The following is a 19,992-nucleotide window of genomic DNA, read 5'->3' as shown; positions in this document are numbered from 1 at the left end:
ATATAACTCTCCTTCTACCTCCCCATCACACCCTTTATTCCTTTCCTTGTGACTTCCTCCTGCCTCCTTCATGTAGTCACATCCCTCTAGATAGGCCGTGGTGTCCTGCGCCGCCTCCTGTCGTTTTTGCCGGAAGCTTCTCTGAGGTTTGGCAGGGGGAGGTGAGGTCGTCGTCTCTGCGGTTGCACAATCTGCAGAGTCATCGTTGTCATGCTCCATCTTAAAGGCCTGGTTGTCGTACGTGGACGGCAGGGTTGTCATGGTGACCTCGGAGCCATGCTCCTGCGTGTCAGTTTGGCAGCGTTGTCGTGGTGATCGCAACCTTGTAGTGACCGCCCCTAAACACCTAACGGTGGAGTCAACACATCTTGCATTAAAGATACATTAATACCTAAATACGGAAAATTGACGAGGTCATTATTCGTCACTTTTTTTTGCCTGTCGGCTATATTACTTCATTACAATACAGCAAAGGACATCGTCCACAGATGTGTTTGAACTTTTGTATTCAATAAACTGGGAAGAAATAATTGATTACTATTTCCTTACATTTCTCAAGTGTAAATAGCCACATGAGCAGGCACATACAGGTGCTGGTCATATAATTAGAATATCATCAAAAAGTTGATTTATTTCACTAATTCCATTCAAAAAGTGAAACTTGTCTATTATATTCATTCATTACACACAGACTGATATATTTCAAATGTTTATTTCTTTTAATTTTGATGATTATAACTGACAACTAAGGAAAATCCCAAATTCAGTATCTCAGAAAATTAGAATATTACTTAAGACCAATACAAAGAAAGGATTTTTTAGAAATCTTGGCCAACTGAAAAGTATGAACATGAAAAGTATGAGCATGTACAGCACTCAATACTTAGTTGGGGCTCCTTTTGCCTGAATTACTGCAGCAATGCGGCGTGGCATGGAGTCGATCAGTCTGTGGCACTGCTCAGGTGTTATGAGAGCCCAGGTTGCTCTGATAGTGGCCTTCAGCTCTTCTGCATTGTTGGGTCTGGCATTTCGCATCATCCTCTTCACAATACCCCATAGATTTTCTATGGGGTTAAGGTCAGGCGAGTTTGCTGGCCAATTAAGAACAGGGATACCATGGTCCTTAAACCAGGTACTGGTTGCTTTGGCACTGTGTGCAGGTGCCAAGTCCTGTTGGAAAATGAAATCTGCATCTCCATAAAGTTGGTCAGCAGCAGGAAGCATGAAGTGCTCTAAAACGTCCTGGTATACGGCTGCGTTGACCTTGGACCTCAGAAAACACAGTGGACCAACACCAGCAGATGACATGGCACCCCAAACCATCACTGACTGTGGAAACTTTACACTGGACCTCAAGCAACGTGGATTGTGTGTCTCTCCTCTCTTCCTCCAGACTCTGGGACCCTGATTTCCAAAGGAAATGCAAAATGTACTTTCATCAGAGAACATAACTTTGGACCACTCAGCAGCAGTCCAGTCCTTTTTGTCTTTAGCCCAGGCGAGACGCTTCTGACGCTGTCTGTTGTTCAAGAGTGGCTTGACACAAGGAATGCGACAGCTGAAACCCATGTCTTGCATACGTCTGTGCGTAGTGGTTCTTGAAGCACTGACTCCAGCTGCAGTCCACTCTTTCTGAATCTCCCCCACATTTTTGAATCGGTTTTGTTTCACAATCCTCTCCAGGGTGCGGTTATCCCTATTGCTTGGACACTTTTTTCTACCACATCTTTTCCTTCCCTTCGCCTCTCTATTAATGTGCTTGGACACAGAGCTCTGTGAACAGCCAGCCTCTTTTGCAATGACCTTTTGTGTCTTGCCCTCCTTGTGCAAGGTGTCAATGATCGTCTTTTGGACAACTGTCAAGTCAGCAGTCTTCCCCATGATTGCGTAGCCTACAGAACTAGACTGAGAGACCATTTAAAGGCCTTTGCAGGTGTTTTGAGTTCATTAGCTGATTAGAGTGTGGCACCAGGTGTCTTCAATATTGAACCTTTTCACAATATTTTAATTTTCTGAGATACTGAATTTGGGATTTTCCTTAGTTGTCAGTTATAATCATCAAAATTAAAAGAAATAAACATTTGAAATATATCAGTCTGTGTGTAATGAATGAATATAATAGACAAGTTTCACTTTTTGAATGGAATTAGTGAAATAAATCAACTTTTTGATGATATTCTAATTATATGACCAGCACCTGTAGAGCGGCGTTTATAAAGCCAGCTGGGGATATAAAACTACATTAAATCATAGAACAGCATGGGAGAAGGAGACGAGCAATGACCTCATTGGCTTTCCAAAGTATTTCCTGGCACTGAAGCCATCTTTCCAGTCTTAATCAGAACTGCGGCTGTAATAGAGAAGAAAGTCCCTTTCCAACTAGATACCACAGGTTTAAAGGGCCAGCGTGTAGGATTTGGCGCCATCTAGCGGTGAGGTTGCAGATTGCAAACAACAAACTTCTGTGTGCCAAGCGTGTAGGGCAGAGGTAGCCGTCGTGAAACCGCAAATGGCCCTCTAGAGCCAGTGTTTGGTTTGTCCTTTCTGGGCTACTGTAGGAACATGGCGGCTGGCTACATGACGGGGACCCGCTCCTTATGTAGATATGAGTTTATTCTAAAGGTCACGAAAAAACGATTCTTAATTTCAGGTGATTATACACTAAAGAAAACATACTTGTTAATATTATATTCCATTTATACCAACAGATCCCCAAAAATGCTACACACTGTCTTTTAAATATGATGGCTGTATCATAAGTAGACCGGACTCCAAAGACTAACCATAACAATGTTGTTCTGTCAGTTACTTGAACCTATTTTATTTTTTTGTCATCCATTGGTCTACATTTATTTCAGCGCAATTTAAAAGTCAATTAGCAGACTCTTCTGTGTTCCGTCATCTGTGAACATTCAAGTGCTGGGAATAGAACATCCTGTTTTGAGCATTTACCGACGTAAAATCTGAAAAATGATTTAACCAGTGTGTCGCCAGATTTTTCGTGAGTCTGATCCCGGTTTGAATAAAAAGCTGGGATGTACGGGGGCCTGAACGCACCTGAGAACCGGAGTCCTGGTCAGAGCTCCAGCGCTGAAGCCCACCACAAACGTCAACAGCACTGAAGCCGCCACAGCTCCCGCAAACTGACCGTCTGAGACTCCCGCCTGCCTCTCCTCCGGGGACCCAACATCCCTCCTGAACCTGAACGCATCGCTTCGCTTATATTCGCTGTCAACATGGAGCTCGTACGACCACAGTGTTGTTCCCCCCGTGTCCCGCAGGAGGCAGTAGTACATGCCGCTGTGTAGGCTGCTGGTGTTGGGGATCATCAGGCTCCCGTCGCGCTGCACAAAGACGGGGTCCGGTTTCCCGTGGGAACCGGGGGTCTGGAGGTCTCCAAAGGGCGTGTGCCAGTACTGGACCACACCTGTACATGAAAGAAGGACGGTTACAGGTGAGGTTTTAGAGCAGCAGGTGAATGCTGACGGTGTGACAGCCGTGTTGAAACTGTAATTAAACGATAACTCTGGTCATATTTAATATTTTTCTTACTGTAACACTTAGTGTGTATCATATCGACTGAGCCACGTTGTTGCTCATGTTTCTTCATCATCATGAACACACACACACACATTCATCGTCCTGCGGTCACACATTCTCACTAGACCACCAAATGTGGATTAATCCGCTGCTAAATAGAGTCCCCAAAAAGTGCACTACTTCCTCCTGTTTGAGTTGTTTATTACAAACTACAGTGACTACATGAGCTGTTTTACAGATTTCAGTGTATCACTCTGCTGATATTTAGCATGACGACACTTGTATTGTAAAGATAATAAATTGTATTTATGATATATTTAGGACGTCATTCCTGACGAAACATGATAAGTGTCATGTATGTCATTTTAATTTGGTCTAGATATCGTCATTACTAATACAGTGTGTCATGCCTATTTCACTGTAGTTGTTCCTTATATCATAATCTGATAGATTTGAATTTGAAATGCATCTTCCTGTATAATCATTCAGTGGAACAGAGGACATCTTGTATTCATACTGAGTGGATTGTTCAGGTGAATTAAAGGACATAGATTTAGTCTCAGGTGTGGAGGCAGGACTCTGTCCGACCCTCTTCACTGACCTGCGTTCTTTCCGTCTCCACAGTTCAGAGTCAGCTCTACCTCTGGATGGCCTTTGACCCGGCGGGTTGGTGCAACGGTCAGAGGGCCAATAGCTGCTCTGTCTGGATTTGCTGAGGCGGCCAGAAGGGCCGTGAGAGTTAACCACCTGGTTAACATTTTGATCCTGCAGAGGAAACCAGAGTCAGGTGTGTTTTTATGGCTCACGAGCTGTAAATGACTCAGTGACAGCTGGATTCATAGCAGGGCTATGTGGTACAATTAGGTACAATTATACAAGTGCAGTACTAAAGTACAATCTTGAAGTACTTGTACTTGAGTATTTCCATTTTATGCTACTTTCTACTTCTGCTCAACTACATCTCAGAGGTCCATATTGTACTATATACTCCTCTACATTTAACAGCTTAAGTTACTTTACAGATTCGGATTATTAATACAAAATATAAATAAACTAATATATCATTATATATTACCAAAGGTTAAGCTACCCAGCAGTATATTAAGTTAGAATGACCTTTACAAGCTGCAACATTGAAAAACTCAATGAGTCAAGATTTATAATTCTATAATATATATTTTTATGAAATGGGCCATTCTGCAAATAGCACACTGAGTACTTAAAGGCAGAAGGAGCAGGATTTGTCCATTTGTAAACACAACATTCAAAAGGGCCCCCGGGGGCCCCTAGGCCAGAGCTTCTGCGGGAAGTCGCTGTTATGAACTTTTATTCAGTGTTTCTTGTGGCACATTGAAAAGGGCTTAGTCATTTATATCAATAGCAGAGCCCTAAAAGTCCGATTATAGAACTAAACATATCGCCTGAACATTCACTTTGAAGATGTCACAGGAAAGAAACATTGATGCGTTGTAAGCCAGCGTTCATCCCCTCAGGTTATCCGTAGCACTACAAGAGCGCTGTATTTCTGTTAATGTGCTCAGGTGCTGTTACTGCTAGTTGAGTTTTTGTGCTCTTGGCTTTGAGTCATTTTTCTCATTTTCTGCCACTTTGGATTGAGCCCAACAAACAAGCTAGCAAAGCTTATATGTTCCGTACGGTGCCCGGCTAGCGGCGCAGTAACCACACAGATGGCTACCGTAAACTACAGGCCAACGCCACACATCATAAGACAGCACTGTTATTTTGACCTGCTCAGTTCTTGTGCCCTGCTGTTAGTTATGAGTTTTATTTTGATATAACTGATGACTGTACATTTAGACAGTGTGGACCCTGGAGCAGAGGTGAAATGCTGCCCCCTATCTGTTTGGAGCATGTGGCTACATATTACACGTTGCAGCTTTAAGTGTACTAACAGTGGACTATAGGTGACCATAAGATGCTGTAACTGTTGGAGGGATTGAATCATTTTAAAGAGACATTTTAAATCAAAATTCAATAAAAAAATGTCAATATAAATAAATGTACCTTAAACTGTTAACTGTTTGAATCTGAATCGGAGCAAATAAGTCACATGAGTAGAGTCCATTATGTTCTGTTGATCTGTCATATGATGTTTTTAGTATGCAATCATGTAAACTGTCTCTCATCATACATTAAACTCTGAAGTCGTACTGTTAAAAGTATGAGGGTGTGAGCCCTCAAGAGTCTGGGATATTTACCTGTGACAGCTTGTGTAATTTCCTCTAAATGCAGCCGTGTTTTTCCTTCTGCTGTGTGATCACACATCGTCTGATGGACGTCTCGCTGTTCCAGTCTCCTCTGGCAAAGTGTAAAGTGCAGTTCCTCACATGACGCTGTGGATGTCGTCTCCTCTGATGATGTTAAAGATTAATAGCATCACAGAGGCATTGTTTTTATAAAGCCACCTGTTTTCTGACCAACAGCTGTTCTCAACCTCCAGTTAAACTCTGTGATCAGTAAAGCCTGGAGAGGTCACTTTTTATTTATATTATTTGCTTTTTTTAACTTAAACTACTCAAATACAAGTGCATTTTTAAATACTGAAAAACCAGAGCAAGTTCATAAATGCATAATAAGATAGAAACAAAATAAAATATATGTGTATTATGTATACTCAAAAAGTCCCAAACAAAAAATACCTCAGCTTTATGTTTGTTGACTGTGTTGTTTTTTAAAAGTGTTTCATGTTTAAAAAACATTCCTCAAATGAACTCTCTTGACTGTTCCAATCCTTGTTTCTGTAAACATGCAAATTGCTAAATAATATGTGTAAATAATATATAGTCTGGAAGTTTCTTATGTTTTTACTTCATACATTAATCGTGCAGTTTTAAAGTCCTTCAAACCTCTAAATTTGAGAGCATGTGAATTGAAAAATAATATTTTAGAATATGAATTATGCAGATAAAGGAGGTATGGGCACACTCATATCTATGCAGTGTACACATTATGTCATCAGAACACCCAGAATTCAACTGGAAAGGCAGGTAAAGAAAAAAAACAATCACATTCCAGTCATTGTGTGCAACACACCTGTGCACACCCTGGTAGAAGAGGCTCCGCCTCCTGAGAACTGCAGCCACAATTTTATTTCATGAAGTCTTTTATTTACACATTATCTATCAGGATTTTCACTGTATTCCTTTTTTTGACATCCACTTATTATAAATCTATTAAAATGCTGCTGTCCTCTTCTGTTTTAAGCACCATTAGGCAATCTAGAGCATCTTGTGCTCTACCGGTTATGACACTCTATCCAACAGTTGAGATATTTCAGTCCAAATGGTCCAAAATCTCTAGGGCCATTCAGCTAGCATGGCAAGCTAGGGCCCCGATACTGACGCCCGTCCCACCCAGTCCCTGTACATTGTGTATATATGATGCTGCCTTTAAGTACTCCTCAGTTATATAGTGCAGACATGGCTGCATCATTATATTTTTCCAAAGCCGACCAAAAAACAACCAGTAAACCTTTGCAGGAATACCACCTGGCCCAGGTTTTCTGTTATTTGATGCTTGTTTCATTAAAGGGACAGTCCACCCCAAAATCAAAAAATACGTATCCTACTTTAGGAGATGTCAGCCTTTGAGATGGCCACTTACCTTTTGTTTGGACCCGTTTCATTTATGAGTTGGCACAATACAAAATTAAATGAAGTAATCTGATCGTTGTCCGGATGTTTTAAAAAATTTTAAATTAAAAAAATATATATTTAGGAATAAGCAAGCACTAAAATAGTAGGGTATTAAAACTCGGTTATTATGTATATCATGTAATATTATACAATCATGCTGCTGGTTTGCAGTGGGGTGAGATATGAATATATATTTGTATGTAGTAGTAGCAGTAGTATATTATATGTTGTACTGGTATCAGGTTTCACACATGGAACAGTTACTCCTGTAATTACTACAGCAACCACCAGAGGTCGGTGGTGCATTACTACATATTATTATATTACATATTATATTACATATTATTACATAACTTTCCTTGACAAAGAAATATCCTTCCTGACTGTCATAAAATGTAAAAGGTGCTTTTATATTTCTGGGTTTATGTTTAAAAACATCATGTGCTGTATCTCCTGTGTTTTGTTTGTTTCTAGAGTGTAGGCTTCTTTTGAACAGACATTATCCGGTCTGTGGTATCCTTTCTTAAATGCTTTGCAGATGTTGTTCATTTATTCTAAAGCACTGTGAGTAAAGGCACTGTATCATGAACACTATACCACTTTGTATAATTTGCATTGGTTAAATTAATGCTGGATCTGCAACAAAAAACAGAATCTTAATCATCTTTCAACTCTGAATCAAGCATGTTGAAACTTACAAGGAATTGAACTCTATACTATATATATATATATATATATATATATATATATATATATATATATATATATATATATATATATATATATATATATATATATATATATATATATATATATATATATATATATATATATATATATATATAATATACTAACATATATACACTTTCTATGATACATTTTGGAGGAAAATATTGTATTTTTTCATGTCTATTTGACAGCTTTAGTTACTTATCAGATTTAGATGATTAATATAAAATATAAGTCAACTAATACGTTATGATGCGCCTTTATTAATATAGGTTAAGCAGTATTTAAGGTAGTTAAAAGGATTTCCACCTTTACCAACTGCAACATTAAAGTGATGAAAACTTGAATGCATCATTAATTAAAATGCAATAACAACATATATAATATTCTCAAATGGTTACTTTTGGTGCTTTAAGTACATTTCGATGATGTACTTTAAGTTTGAATGCAGGAATTTGACTTGTAACTGAGTATTTCTACACCGTATTGCTAGTTTTAAAAAGATCTGAATACTTCTTCTATCACTAACAACGAGAGCCAATACAGCACTGAGTCGTTCCAATTTGTCCTCACCGCACCTGAAGGCACCATTAGAGTCTGTCTCCAGCCTTCAGATGAGTGAAGGCGGGTTGGCGCTCCTCCTGTGTGTGCGGGTGTGTTTTACTTTCACGGTTGTCAACTAACTTAACTACGGCTGAAAAGCTCCGCACATCACCGGCTTGACGTCAGAGAGAGGGAATACAAAAAAAAACGAAAATCCTCCCGGGACAAGAGGGAGAGAACATCCGCGTGAGCCACCCGGGGAGCTGACATTTAACCAAACATTTTTCCAGGTAAGGTTTAAATAGTTGAAGCTAACTCGGCACTGCTTTCATTCACCTGAAGTCTGGTTGGAAAAGCTCACTCTAACCGTCATTAAACTGTCTGTTTTCTACGTCAGAAAAGTTAAGATAGTTTATTTTAACCGCCGTCGTTCAGTTGAATTTTACACACGCTAACTTTGACAAATTGCACGTAGAAAATATTTGTTACAACGTTAGTTGGTAGAGTTAGATGACAACACTAAACAGAAGAAAATTATTACAGTAAAATAGGATATAAAATGTTCACAGTTTCGTTTTCCGCCTTCTTCACAGAAGATGAAAAATAAAAAATACTGGCCATTTTCAAGCTAACTGGCGTAAAAACAAATGCGTTTCCGGCAACAACCTTCAAAATAAAATGCTATTTTCACGCGTTATGTTGGAGGCTGTGCGGAGGGTTTGTGAATCCTACACAATGCTGGAAGAAGTACTTGCAGATATTTTACTTCAGTTAAAGTAGCAATACTAAAGTTTAGGAATACTCTGTTACAAGCAAGAGTCATGCTTTGGCATCAAAATACATATACTAAAAGTACCCAAAGTAATAGTACGTGTTATATGCAGAATGGCACATTTCAGAATAATAATCTGTTATTGGATTTAATATTTTTTGCAGTCGTGTGTACATCACGTGTTGAAGCTGGGGCTAATTTCAGCTAACTTTAGTTGGGTAGTTTGTGAATTAGGATCAATGGAGTTTTTATTCTTAATCTGCAAAAGATATGATAGTTATTTGTTGATTATATTTTGCATTGACAATCTGAATCTGCAAAGTAACTAAAGTTTTGAGATAGAGGAAGTGGAGTAAAAGTACTGTGTGTGAATACTGTGTTCTCTTTTCTGTGACAGACGTGGTACTTTTACTTTAAAGGGATTTTCCCCCTAGTTTCCGGTGTAATTCTTTTTACTTTACTTCACACAGCTGAAAAACACATGAAACTCTTCTACAAAATGTGTCTTAAAGTTAATTCTAGCAAAGTGAAACAAGCAGACACGCATCATATCATCTGCATTGTCTACATCAAACATGTTCATGTCACGCGTCATAAAATGTGATGTTTTGACATCTGCATTGTTGTTCAGTTGTGACACATTATCTGTGGTGGCATGCCTGTTGGTTCCCACATGAGACCACACCCATGTGTGGCTGTTCTACCTTCTGTTCTTACTCAATAGTCAAACCTGTGGATCAACACCGGTGATCCTTAAAGGTTTGGTGTATTCACTCTTATTTCAAATGACTCAAAAGTGAGCTGTGCGTCTTCATTATGCTCAGACCGCACAGCTCAGATTGTAACTTCATTATGAAGTTATCATACAATCATGTTAGGAAGTATATCTGGTACTGCTGCAGGCAGCTTGAAGGAGGAGTTAACTGTGTTGTTGACAATAGTTCAACTGGTCACAACCAGAGTTGGTAATCGTGGGCTTTCAGCAGTGGTGACGGTTCTATATTATGTTTTTTTTAATTTAGCGGCAGCAACAAGTGATTATTGTCGGTATTTATTCATCTTTTGAATAGTCACAACACCCTGAAGCTGAAGGTTACATCCTCAAATCAGAGCCTAATAATCCGGTTGGGCCAATATATTAAATACGGACCAAATTACCTTTTGTCACGAAAACACACAACGACTGCAAACTCCACAGGCGACCTCTCGGCCAGGGTTCCATTTAGTTTTATTGTTTTTTTAATCGTATGATTAAATGCACTTGCACACAAACACACACACTGTCCCCCTCCCCCCCATCTGATGATGAGTCATGTCCCAGTCATGCTGATCGTCTGCAGAAGAAGAAGAAGAAGAAGAAGAAGGTCAGCTGAGTTTCTTCTCAGCAGCTCTCAGCCTCTCTCAGTGTTCTCGTCTCTACTATCCTCTGTTTGATTCCTTAAACCCACAGGACTGCCCCAGTGTTAAAGGGTAATCGCCCCCTCATTACTACGATATATACTTTATTTATTTTTGACTTTAGTAAGCAGATAGTGTTTTATTAGTCTTAGGTTATGTGATGAGTGTCTGATAATTGTTTTATTTTTAACCAGGACGTTTTTTTCTTGAAAGACAATTTGCTTCTTTGTGTTTTTCGAGCCTCAGCATCACAAAGGACAAACTAGTATTTATTGAAAGCGCCCAGCGAGCAGATACAACGTGTAGCTCTGTCTCCTCTCTGTGTTTAGTGCCTTTAATTGACTCTGATAGAATTACCCACCGGTCCCCATGGTAACCCACATCCTCAGTGGTGGAAGAAGTATTCAGATCTTGTAATCAAGTAAAAGTAGCAAAACAAGTACATGTCCTCAAATCCACGCCTCACTGAAGTAAAAGTATGCAAGTATTATCAGCAAAATGTACCTAAAGTATGAAAAGATAGTGCAGTAAAGTTACTATTATGTTTCTACATTAATATTACTGCATTAATGTGCATGTTACATTTCACTGCTGTAGATGTTTTAACTCCTTTATATCCTGTTGGTTAGTTTAATCTACATCAATGCATCATATTCTATAAGATCATCATGTTTGTGGCGTCTCTGTCCTGTGAGAACCTCGTATCTCTAAACAGATCAACAGTCCTGTTTTCAGCTTTTAGGCCGCAAGGTGAACCACGAAAAGTCTTTTAGAAAATGATTCCCGCTCCACAGTCGTGCATCTACACAATCTTTAGTTCATAAAAAAGAACGAGTCATGCTAAGCTACCAAAAAAAAGTTCGTCGCTGAATTTTCAGTCGATTCTCGATGCGTCTATGTTTTATGCAGAACTAGTTTCTTCAGAGCGTAATCGGATCTTGGTCGCGAGTGGCGGCACGGTTCGACACGTGATCGTTCTACACCAATGAGGTAGCTGCTTTTTGTCAACAGAATGGCAAGATGGCGGCTCCCATGGTTAGATACAACGTTACCGAAAAAGAGGAAAACATCCGAACATCCCCAAAAGTGTGCTAAATGGATTCTAAACAGTGCTGTATACATCGCCGCGTCCAAGAAGAACAATGAGGCAAATATACGATAATGTTATGTTTATGTTAAGTCATTTAGATCAACTTTGAAATACCTGGGAATGCACCTTACTGACGATCTTACATGGACTAACACACTGCACTTTATACTCCCTCTTGCTATTCATGAAAAATATTTCTTGATGTTTCTTTCTTCACACTATTTCTATGTATGTGACAAATAAACCTCCTTCCTTGTATCAATAAAAGGCAGTAATTGTACTTATACCAAAGACCATTTGTTTGTTCATTCATTCTTCCACAAATGAAAACACTGATCAACCATAAAAACAATCTTTATGAAAAATATGAAATATGATATATAAAACTGTACAAAACAGAATAATGAATAACAGATTAAGTACACTCAGTCCTCACTGTCAGTGTCAGGACAGTTATCTTCCAGTTACTCAGTTTCTTTTGTGTTGGCACAATTACAACAATGACATAAGTCTGTGCAACACAGTCCTGCAGAAAAACAGGAACATCTGCCTGTCTCACAGGCACTTTTGCAGCCGCAGTGTATCACATGCAAAACACTGTCAGGGGCCGGATTTCTGGTCATCCAGGTGACGTGCAAGGTCCCATCCTCTATTTGCCAACCATATCCAGCAGGTGATGGAGCACTTATATTTTCTTTGAGACAGGACCTCATTATTGCAGCCTGGTAGTTTGGCCTTTTGCAGTGCTGATGGAGGGCATCAGCAGTAGGGGGAATGCATAATTCTGGCAAGGCCGATGATGCCATACAGAAAGCCTTGTATCTAGCTTCATTTACATTTTCGGCAGATGTTCCTGTTTTTCTGCAGGACTGAGCAGCTACCTCATTGGTGTAGAACGATCACGTGTCGAACCGTGCCGCCACTCGCGACCAAGATCCGATTACGCTCTGAAGAAACTAGTTCTGCATAAAACATAGACGCATCGAGAATCGACTGAAAATTCAGCGACGAACTTTTTTTTGGTAGCTTAGCATGACTCGTTCTTTTTTATGAACTAAAGATTGTGTAGATGCACGACTGTGGAGCGGGATGAAACGATAACAGGGTTCACCTTACGGCCTATTTGTGACGATGCATTTTCCAGCTGATCCAAGAGGCTTTTTAAAGAGTTTACTTAGATGAAGAAGTAGGAGGATTTTCATGAACACATGAAGGAACATTTCATCCTTCAGTTTATCACAAACACTCAGCATCAACACATCTGGAGATACGTGGTTTCACTGGGCAGTATGAGGATGTATGTACAGTAGGGGAGTAGAAGTTTATAGTTGCATTAAATACTCAAGTGAAGTACAAGTATCTTGAATTTGCACTGAAGTACAGTAGTTGAGTACGTAACTGTGCTGACTTTCCACCACCGCAGAGCGAAGTCTGAACTCCACAGCTAGCTCCAGGCTAGTTCAGCCGCTTTTAGTTGGTTTGAATTCAAAAAGTCAAACGATGTGAAGGAAGGTTTGAATTACAGAAAACCATTCATCAATGAGCTGTGAGTGTCAGAAGAATCTCTCTAACAGAGCAAAGTTCTCACGCTGCCGTCGTTCTAAACTGGGTTAGTTGTCTTTGAGTATTAACGGTGATCTTAATCAGTGTAACGGCATCAAGGTCAGACCTGTGAGCCGCGCTGACAGCGTTACAGAAATGTTACCAGGGGGAGATTTCTTTGTCACCATTAACCGACCGATGGACTGTGACACCGTGCATCATGTCTGGCTGTTTGTGTTGACGGCTACTGGACGGTGAAATATAGAGTTTGACTAAAACACCAGGGAATGGATTTGAAGATTAGTTCGGTGTCTTGTTCAAATTAGTAAAATGCTCCAAAAACATACAAGCGTAATTCATTTCATTTACTAACACGCTCTACTGTTACTTACTGTATGTGTTGCTGAGCAGTCACGTTCTTTATCTGCTGCTCAAGATCTGAAATACGCTGAATATTTAATGAGCGTTGCATTAAGTCAGTAAACCAAACCATAAGGAGGAAACCAGCATTCTTTTAAGTAAACAGACCCTTTTAAAATCAAACACACACACACACACCACATCCTCTTTCTTTCATTGTCCACTTCATTCGGCAGACAGGAAGTTGCTGTTCAGGACTTCACTCAGCAGATCCGTCCCTTAATGCTGCCGCACCAAACCTTCCTCGTGTGTTTGCTCTGCTGCTGATCCGTACTCAGACATCACTGTTTGTCATCCTGTCACATGATTGGCGGGGTCGTTTATGTAATGTGTGTTGCACTATCTTGTGTGTGTGACTGTGTGTGTTTTTCCAAAATAACCAACACTGTTTATTCTCAGCCCTGTCTTTCAGTTTGGCTGTATTGCATTGTATATGTTATATTTGAACATACAGTAGGAGCCTTTTTAATGTTTTTTAATTATAAAATATATTGTCAGAATTGGGGGAAAAGCCCTGATTAATGGTCGGTTTCTGTCTGTGCAGGGGGATGGTGGTCCCATACGAGGGCCAGTCCTTCTCTGCCCTGAGGAGGCAGTGTCAGCAGAATGGCCGTCTGTTTGAAGACCCCCTGTTCCCCACAGCCGACCAGTCTCTGTTCTACCAGAGCAACCGCATCGGCACAGTCACCTGGAAGAGGCCCAAGGTGAGAACAAAATAAATGGTTTGTTACACAGTGAGCGAGACGTCCACGTGTTTTCTACGGCAGGCGGATCAAAGCCATCGCATGTGTAAAATAAATAGATCACGGAGCCCCGGGGGAGGGGGGTGATATCCGGAGAGGAAAAACTCTCTGGATATTAGATTAAAGTTGTAATTTTTTGTAGAAAAATACTCAGACACTCTGAGATTAAAGTGGTCAATGTACGAGACAAAAGTCACAAATTTACAAGAAACAAACTTGGATATTCTCTGAGATTACAAAGTCATAAAGTTACGCATGAGACATTATTGGTTTTTTTCGTGAGGGAACCACATCGCTTCACTTTGAGAGGTTGGATCACCCTCATCACAGATAGCACCACTTGTCGTGTGCTACAGTGGAGGACTTAATCAAATTAAACATTGCAATCTGATTGAGCGATGAGGAAATGCTGGTTGATTTTAGTCCAGAATCACCACATTATCATAAGCATATGGACTCTGAAGAGACATTGCTTTAAACTGGTTGTATTCAGAACAAAACTAGCGGTGGGGTCACACCAGCCACAACGGCAAATCAGAATAGGGGCTTAAAGAATGTGTGGGTGGGAGGTGGACGTAGTCTCCGTGACGTCACCCATCGGTTTGTGGACAGCTGTTCTGAAGCTTCAAGGCGCCATCTTGGATTTTTTGCAACCAGAAGTGACAGAAGCGGGTGGAGCTAAGTACAACCGAATGCTGAATGAGAGATTTTTAAACAACCAACATGTTACTATTAACTTTCATGAACTGAAAACACACTGTGAAAGTGTTAAAACACGGTTAACTCCCGGACCGGACAACGCTGTGGTAGCGACCTGTCAATCACAAGTTAGCCCCGCCCTAAAGCATACCCTGCTTTATGGTCTATCTGACACTAAATGGACCATCATTTACTAAATGATCATCATGTTGTATTGAAGAAGACTTGAAACTAGAGATTATTTTCCCTCGCAAATTTATGATTTTAAAATCTCAGGGAATGTCCCATATTATTTTAAAATGTTTTTACATTTCCAACTTTAATCTTGGTGTTTTCTTTCTCTGAATATTATCCCCGTCACTCGGCTCCATCATTTTCTTCTTTTTTTTTACCTACAATGGCCCTGATATGTTTCAGCCAAAGATTGTTGGATAACTATAGGAGTTCTCCACATCGCATCTGCTTTGCAGGAGTAAAACATCTTTTTTAAACACATAGCTGGTGGTTTCAATGGAAATTCAGCGGCCCCCTCACTGTTCACCTAATTGGACAAACACCACTGACATGCTGCAAAGTAAAAGAACATTCTACAGCCAATGATGTGAGGAAAAGCCACAGTGAGCTGATCAGCTGATTCTCAGTGGAGGTAGAGACAGATGGGAGGAGGCAGCAGGTGGGTCAGGGGACGTCATGAGACGAGTACAATGGAGAGCATGCACAGAGAGGGTAAGGAGGTCACTGAGCAGAGAGAGGAATTCATGGAATTTATTTTACCCCACTGAAGTCCCACTCCAACACCCGGCAATGGTTTTGTGTGTGTGTGTGTTTACCTGGTGTGTTTACTCTTCCATCCAATATTTCAGCAAATATTTGGACGGCAGGATAACGCGTTGAGATGTCTCTCAGTAGTGATTCACTTACCGGTTATTCTCATACGTGTGGGGGAATATGGACTGCAGGGATTGTGGGAAGGAAAAATTATTTGTATGGAGAAAAGAAAAAGCACAGGATTTGTGAACACTCCAAAATGCACCACGTCATCACATATTTCACCTCAAATGCGTTAGTTTGAGGGAAAGATTGTGTTGTGTTATGGTGCACGTCCCTGTTAATGGGGAAGTGGTCATCTGGAAGGAATTAGCAGATGTCCTCTTAGAAACAAGGGTTCAAACACACCGGAGCAGTGAAGGAGCTGCTCATCCTTAACTGATATATTCTCTATTTGCTTTGTCCAGTGTTTTATGGAGCAGCCCAGCCAAGTTTAAGGAAGGCGTTTCAGGAACAGGGTCGGGCTTTGTTAAGGACAAATTCATGGCTAAATATACAACAAGGCCAGAAGAGCAGGACATGTTTCTGATGTCGGTGTACATGAATTCAGGTTATAACACTTTAAAGTGAACGTACCAGTTTAGTGATTCACCGATCTGACTTCTTCCGTCCACATACCGATACTGATACCTGTGCTTTGGTTTTGGAGTTCTGATCCGATACCAGTGTTGGATTATGAAGCTGTATGCCTCACTGTGTGGAAGTGACTAGGATCATTCTTTTATGTGTAACATCAGGGTTCGAATAAAATTAAATGTTTATAGTTTTTTTCTTATTCCAACCATGAATTAAAACAATTTACCAATGGCCCTCCAGTATATACTGTATAAAAGAAACAAGCAGCTAAAGCCTGACCTGCTACTTTTATAATATGTGTTTACTGTCAATCATTGATGATCTGAGCTGGTAAATAATTAAACAGGAAGCTTGAAGCACTCCCGTGGATCAATATTATGGATTTGTCCATGGAGTGGAGACCCTAAAGTTAAACTGTCTCTCTGAGTGAAACCTTCTGGGTCGACACGTCTCTGGATCGGTGTCACTAACAAAGGGAAACTTTGGTATTTTTCAACCTGGACCCTGTTGTCTTATGTTTTTGTGACTAAGTGGCTAATGGGGACAATGGTTTTCTAAGTCACGAGCTGTAATGTAATCTCTCGGGGTAACTCCTCACCATCGAGTACGTGCACTTAAACTGCTTGTTTTGGCCACCGACAGACTCGGATTGTCATCAGAATTGTCTGACAATTAGGGAGGCCCCCCGAAACTCTGTTCTCAACAGGAACCGGTTCCAAATGAGTAAAATACCCGAGTGTTGATGCGGTCCGGAGTTGACGGTTCTGCTGTCGGTACTTTAGAAGTCCGAAGATCTCAGCGGAAAATAGCGGCCTTGCAAAGCTCTCTCTGTCTCTGTGCCTGTCTTTGATCGAGGGGTGGAGTCGTGTTTTACTCTGAGACACACACACACACACACACACACACTCCGGCTCAGTACAGCGTGAGACTCACATTATGGCAGAGAGTGTGACTACATTTGACACCAGTAGATGCTGAGAACTCTCGTTGTCATAAATCTAATAAAACCCTCACAAGTGAGAGAGGAAACAGCAGCAGTTTGTCACAACATGTGACCAACAAGCTGAACATCAATGTGCAGAAGTGCTCAGTTGTCTACTGTTTGTGGAGCAGCCGTCCATCCTCGTCCACTGCAGGTAACGTTAGTGATGCCATGCTGAGTTTGATCATAAGAACAGGCTAATACATGAAAGCTAATTGTTGAGCTGTGAATGTATTTTAAAGATTTTGGAACTTCTTGTATTGCTGCTCACGAAAGACTATTTGTTTACATACAAGAATAATAAAGCAATAACGTTTTCTTAATTAATTCTCTTTTCGTTCTCACAATATAATAAGAGTATCGATAAGGAACCGAACCGATAAGCAGTATCGATAAGAGTACTAGTATCAGTAAAATCCTAACGATACCCGTCCCACTGACACCATTATGGAACTTGAGAGGAGATTACGCACAGGTCTCCGAGCGCTGGATGATGTACACCTTTTTGACTCCTCCCATCAGATCTTAGATCTCTCTCTAATAGCTAACGGTTGCGTTTACACTATTTGTCGTTATTAGATATCAGACAGCTATCCGATTGCATGACGTGGTCAGGGATCCAAAAAAGCCTGCCTCTCTAACCATCAGTATATCTGTGAAAGGCTATACATTGCAGACAGTATCGGCCATGTCAGAGTGGTCAATACAATATAAAACCATTTACCATGTAAACAATAATGACAGGCACAATAAAAACAGTTTTTGTCCGTCTCTAATAGTTCCTTTCTGTTTTTGGCTGAGAAGTGATCACTTTTTAAAGCAAAGCAAGCGAGTAACGTTAAGTCTTTGTAGTGCAGAGAGTATTGTTCATATTTCCACCTGCTGAACAAAGAGGAAACTTTCTACTAATAAGAAGTGTAACTTTGGAAGATGCCCTCTTTATTAGTCAGGCTCAGACTGGAGAAGCCTTCTAGAACCTTCTGCTAAAATTCACAATACATCTACACAGAATGGAGACTGTGGATTTTGTCAATTACTCTTTCAATATACATATTTAGGGTTTTATCTTTTTCCAGATTTTTTCCCCCACATTTCATGTTTTCCATTTAGATTTTTTTAAGAATTGTTTTTTCCGACAAACACATTTTTGTCACCAGAAAGTGTCTAATCATGCAAGGAAATATTCAAAATGTGATGAATATCAACGAATTTCATGTAACACACCATTGCACAATTTTTTATTTTATTGTAAGAGTGATTCAATGAGGGTTTCAGTGTTTCAGTGAGATCTTAGTGTACGAACAAGTCAAATTTAGCATGTTTTGTGTAGGTTTAAGGAAGAAAAAAGGAGGATGAAGAGAGTTTGGAAAGAAGACCCACCCAGGCTATTTATTTAGTGTGTGTGTGTGTGTGTGTGTGTGTGTGTGTGTGTGTGTGTGTGTGTGTGTGTGTGTGTGTGTGTGTGTGTGTGTGTGTGTGTGTGTGTGTGTGTGTGTGTGTGTGTGTGTGTGTGTGCGTGTGTGCGTGTGTGCGTGTGTTCGTCTTTTTTGTGGTTGAACTTCAGTTCAATTACAGAGTATAAGACACATAAACATGTCCATCTGTGCATGGAGAAAAGGGTTTAAAATACATGTAAAAAGGCACATAAGTTGTTGAAAAAGGTTAATTATAAACATAATAATGAAACATTAACTTAAATATATTTACAAGTGACAGCAACAATAACATAATCACTCATTACTGATTAAGCCTATGGCACTTGAAATTCTTTACATACAGTTTGTCATGTGACTTTACAAAAGGAAATACATCACATACAAGATAAAACTTTAAAAATATATATTTAAAATACAATTGTCTCCTTGGCAACTACCGGAGAGAATCTTTTGGGACGTGTGCCTATTTTGCTTTCTAGCAGAAAGTGAGACGAGTAGATCGATGCCACTAAAACCTGCATGCTAAATATCAAGCTTATAGTGGCACTCTGTTAGCTTAGCTTAGCACAAACACTGGAAGCAGGGGGAAACGGCTAGCCTGGCTCTGTCCACAGATAAACCAGATGTGCACCTCTAAAGCTCGTTTATTAACACGTTCTACCTCGTATGCTAGGATATAACGTGTTAAAAGCTCCATGTATACGTCTGTGTCCACATGGTTAGTGCTCTTTGTGGTTCATCTCCACGCCTTCATTTGGCTGCTTGTCCTGATAGCCTCCCATACACTTTGTGGTTTGTTTAGCTTTGAACGTTCAGAAGTTATTTCTATGTAATCTGAGGGTGTGTTTGTTACCCTGTATTTACCTTTACCTTTACGGTTGGCTGAGTGCTCCGGCTAACGCCCTGCGTCACATTGGTGCATAGCTGGCAGCTGCCCAGCAGATGACCACATCGTTCAAGTGTCGGTTCTCTTCCGTGCAGTAGCTGTAGGTTGACCAATAGTCTGACTCAGCAGATGTACACTGTGGGTATAAATCT

General features: G+C 40.3%; 2 protein-coding genes across 3 annotated transcripts in view; one reads left to right on the top strand and one right to left on the bottom strand.

The window, feature by feature from the left end:
* Nucleotides 1-2,814: 2,814 nt before the first annotated feature.
* Nucleotides 2,815-5,884, bottom strand: LOC142971433 (uncharacterized). 2 transcript variants are annotated; one of them, XM_076111941.1, is made up of 3 exons: nucleotides 5,760-5,884; nucleotides 4,142-4,305; nucleotides 2,815-3,427 (listed from the first exon to the last, which is right to left on the bottom strand). In XM_076111941.1, the coding sequence occupies exons 2-3, from the start codon at nucleotides 4,296-4,298 to the stop codon at nucleotides 2,976-2,978; spliced, it is 609 nt and encodes a 202-aa protein (XP_075968056.1). In that variant the 5' UTR covers nucleotides 4,299-4,305; nucleotides 5,760-5,884; the 3' UTR covers nucleotides 2,815-2,975. The 2 variants fall into 2 exon arrangements, with proteins under 2 accessions (XP_075968056.1, XP_075968057.1); XM_076111942.1 differs by lacking the exon at nucleotides 5,760-5,884 and having other exon boundaries at nucleotides 4,142-4,333.
* A 2,640-nt stretch (nucleotides 5,885-8,524) lies between these two features.
* The window catches only part of capn5a (calpain 5a), a 30,543-nt gene continuing 19,075 nt past the window's right edge, over nucleotides 8,525-19,992 (top strand). The window contains exons 1-2 of the mRNA XM_076111984.1: nucleotides 8,525-8,758; nucleotides 14,235-14,394. Coding sequence (XP_075968099.1) covers nucleotides 14,239-14,394 — 156 coding nt within the window. The 5' untranslated portion in view covers nucleotides 8,525-8,758; nucleotides 14,235-14,238. The remainder of the gene's footprint in view (nucleotides 8,759-14,234; nucleotides 14,395-19,992) is intronic.

The sequence above is a fragment of the Anarhichas minor genome, unplaced genomic scaffold (genome assembly GCF_050575085.1).
Source record: "Anarhichas minor isolate MPS153535 unplaced genomic scaffold, ASM5057508v1 ptg000046l, whole genome shotgun sequence".
NCBI classification, from domain to species: Eukaryota; Metazoa; Chordata; class Actinopteri; order Perciformes; family Anarhichadidae; genus Anarhichas; species Anarhichas minor.
Note: the sequence above shows the minus strand (reverse complement) of the source record. Positions and strands in the feature narration are given on the sequence as shown.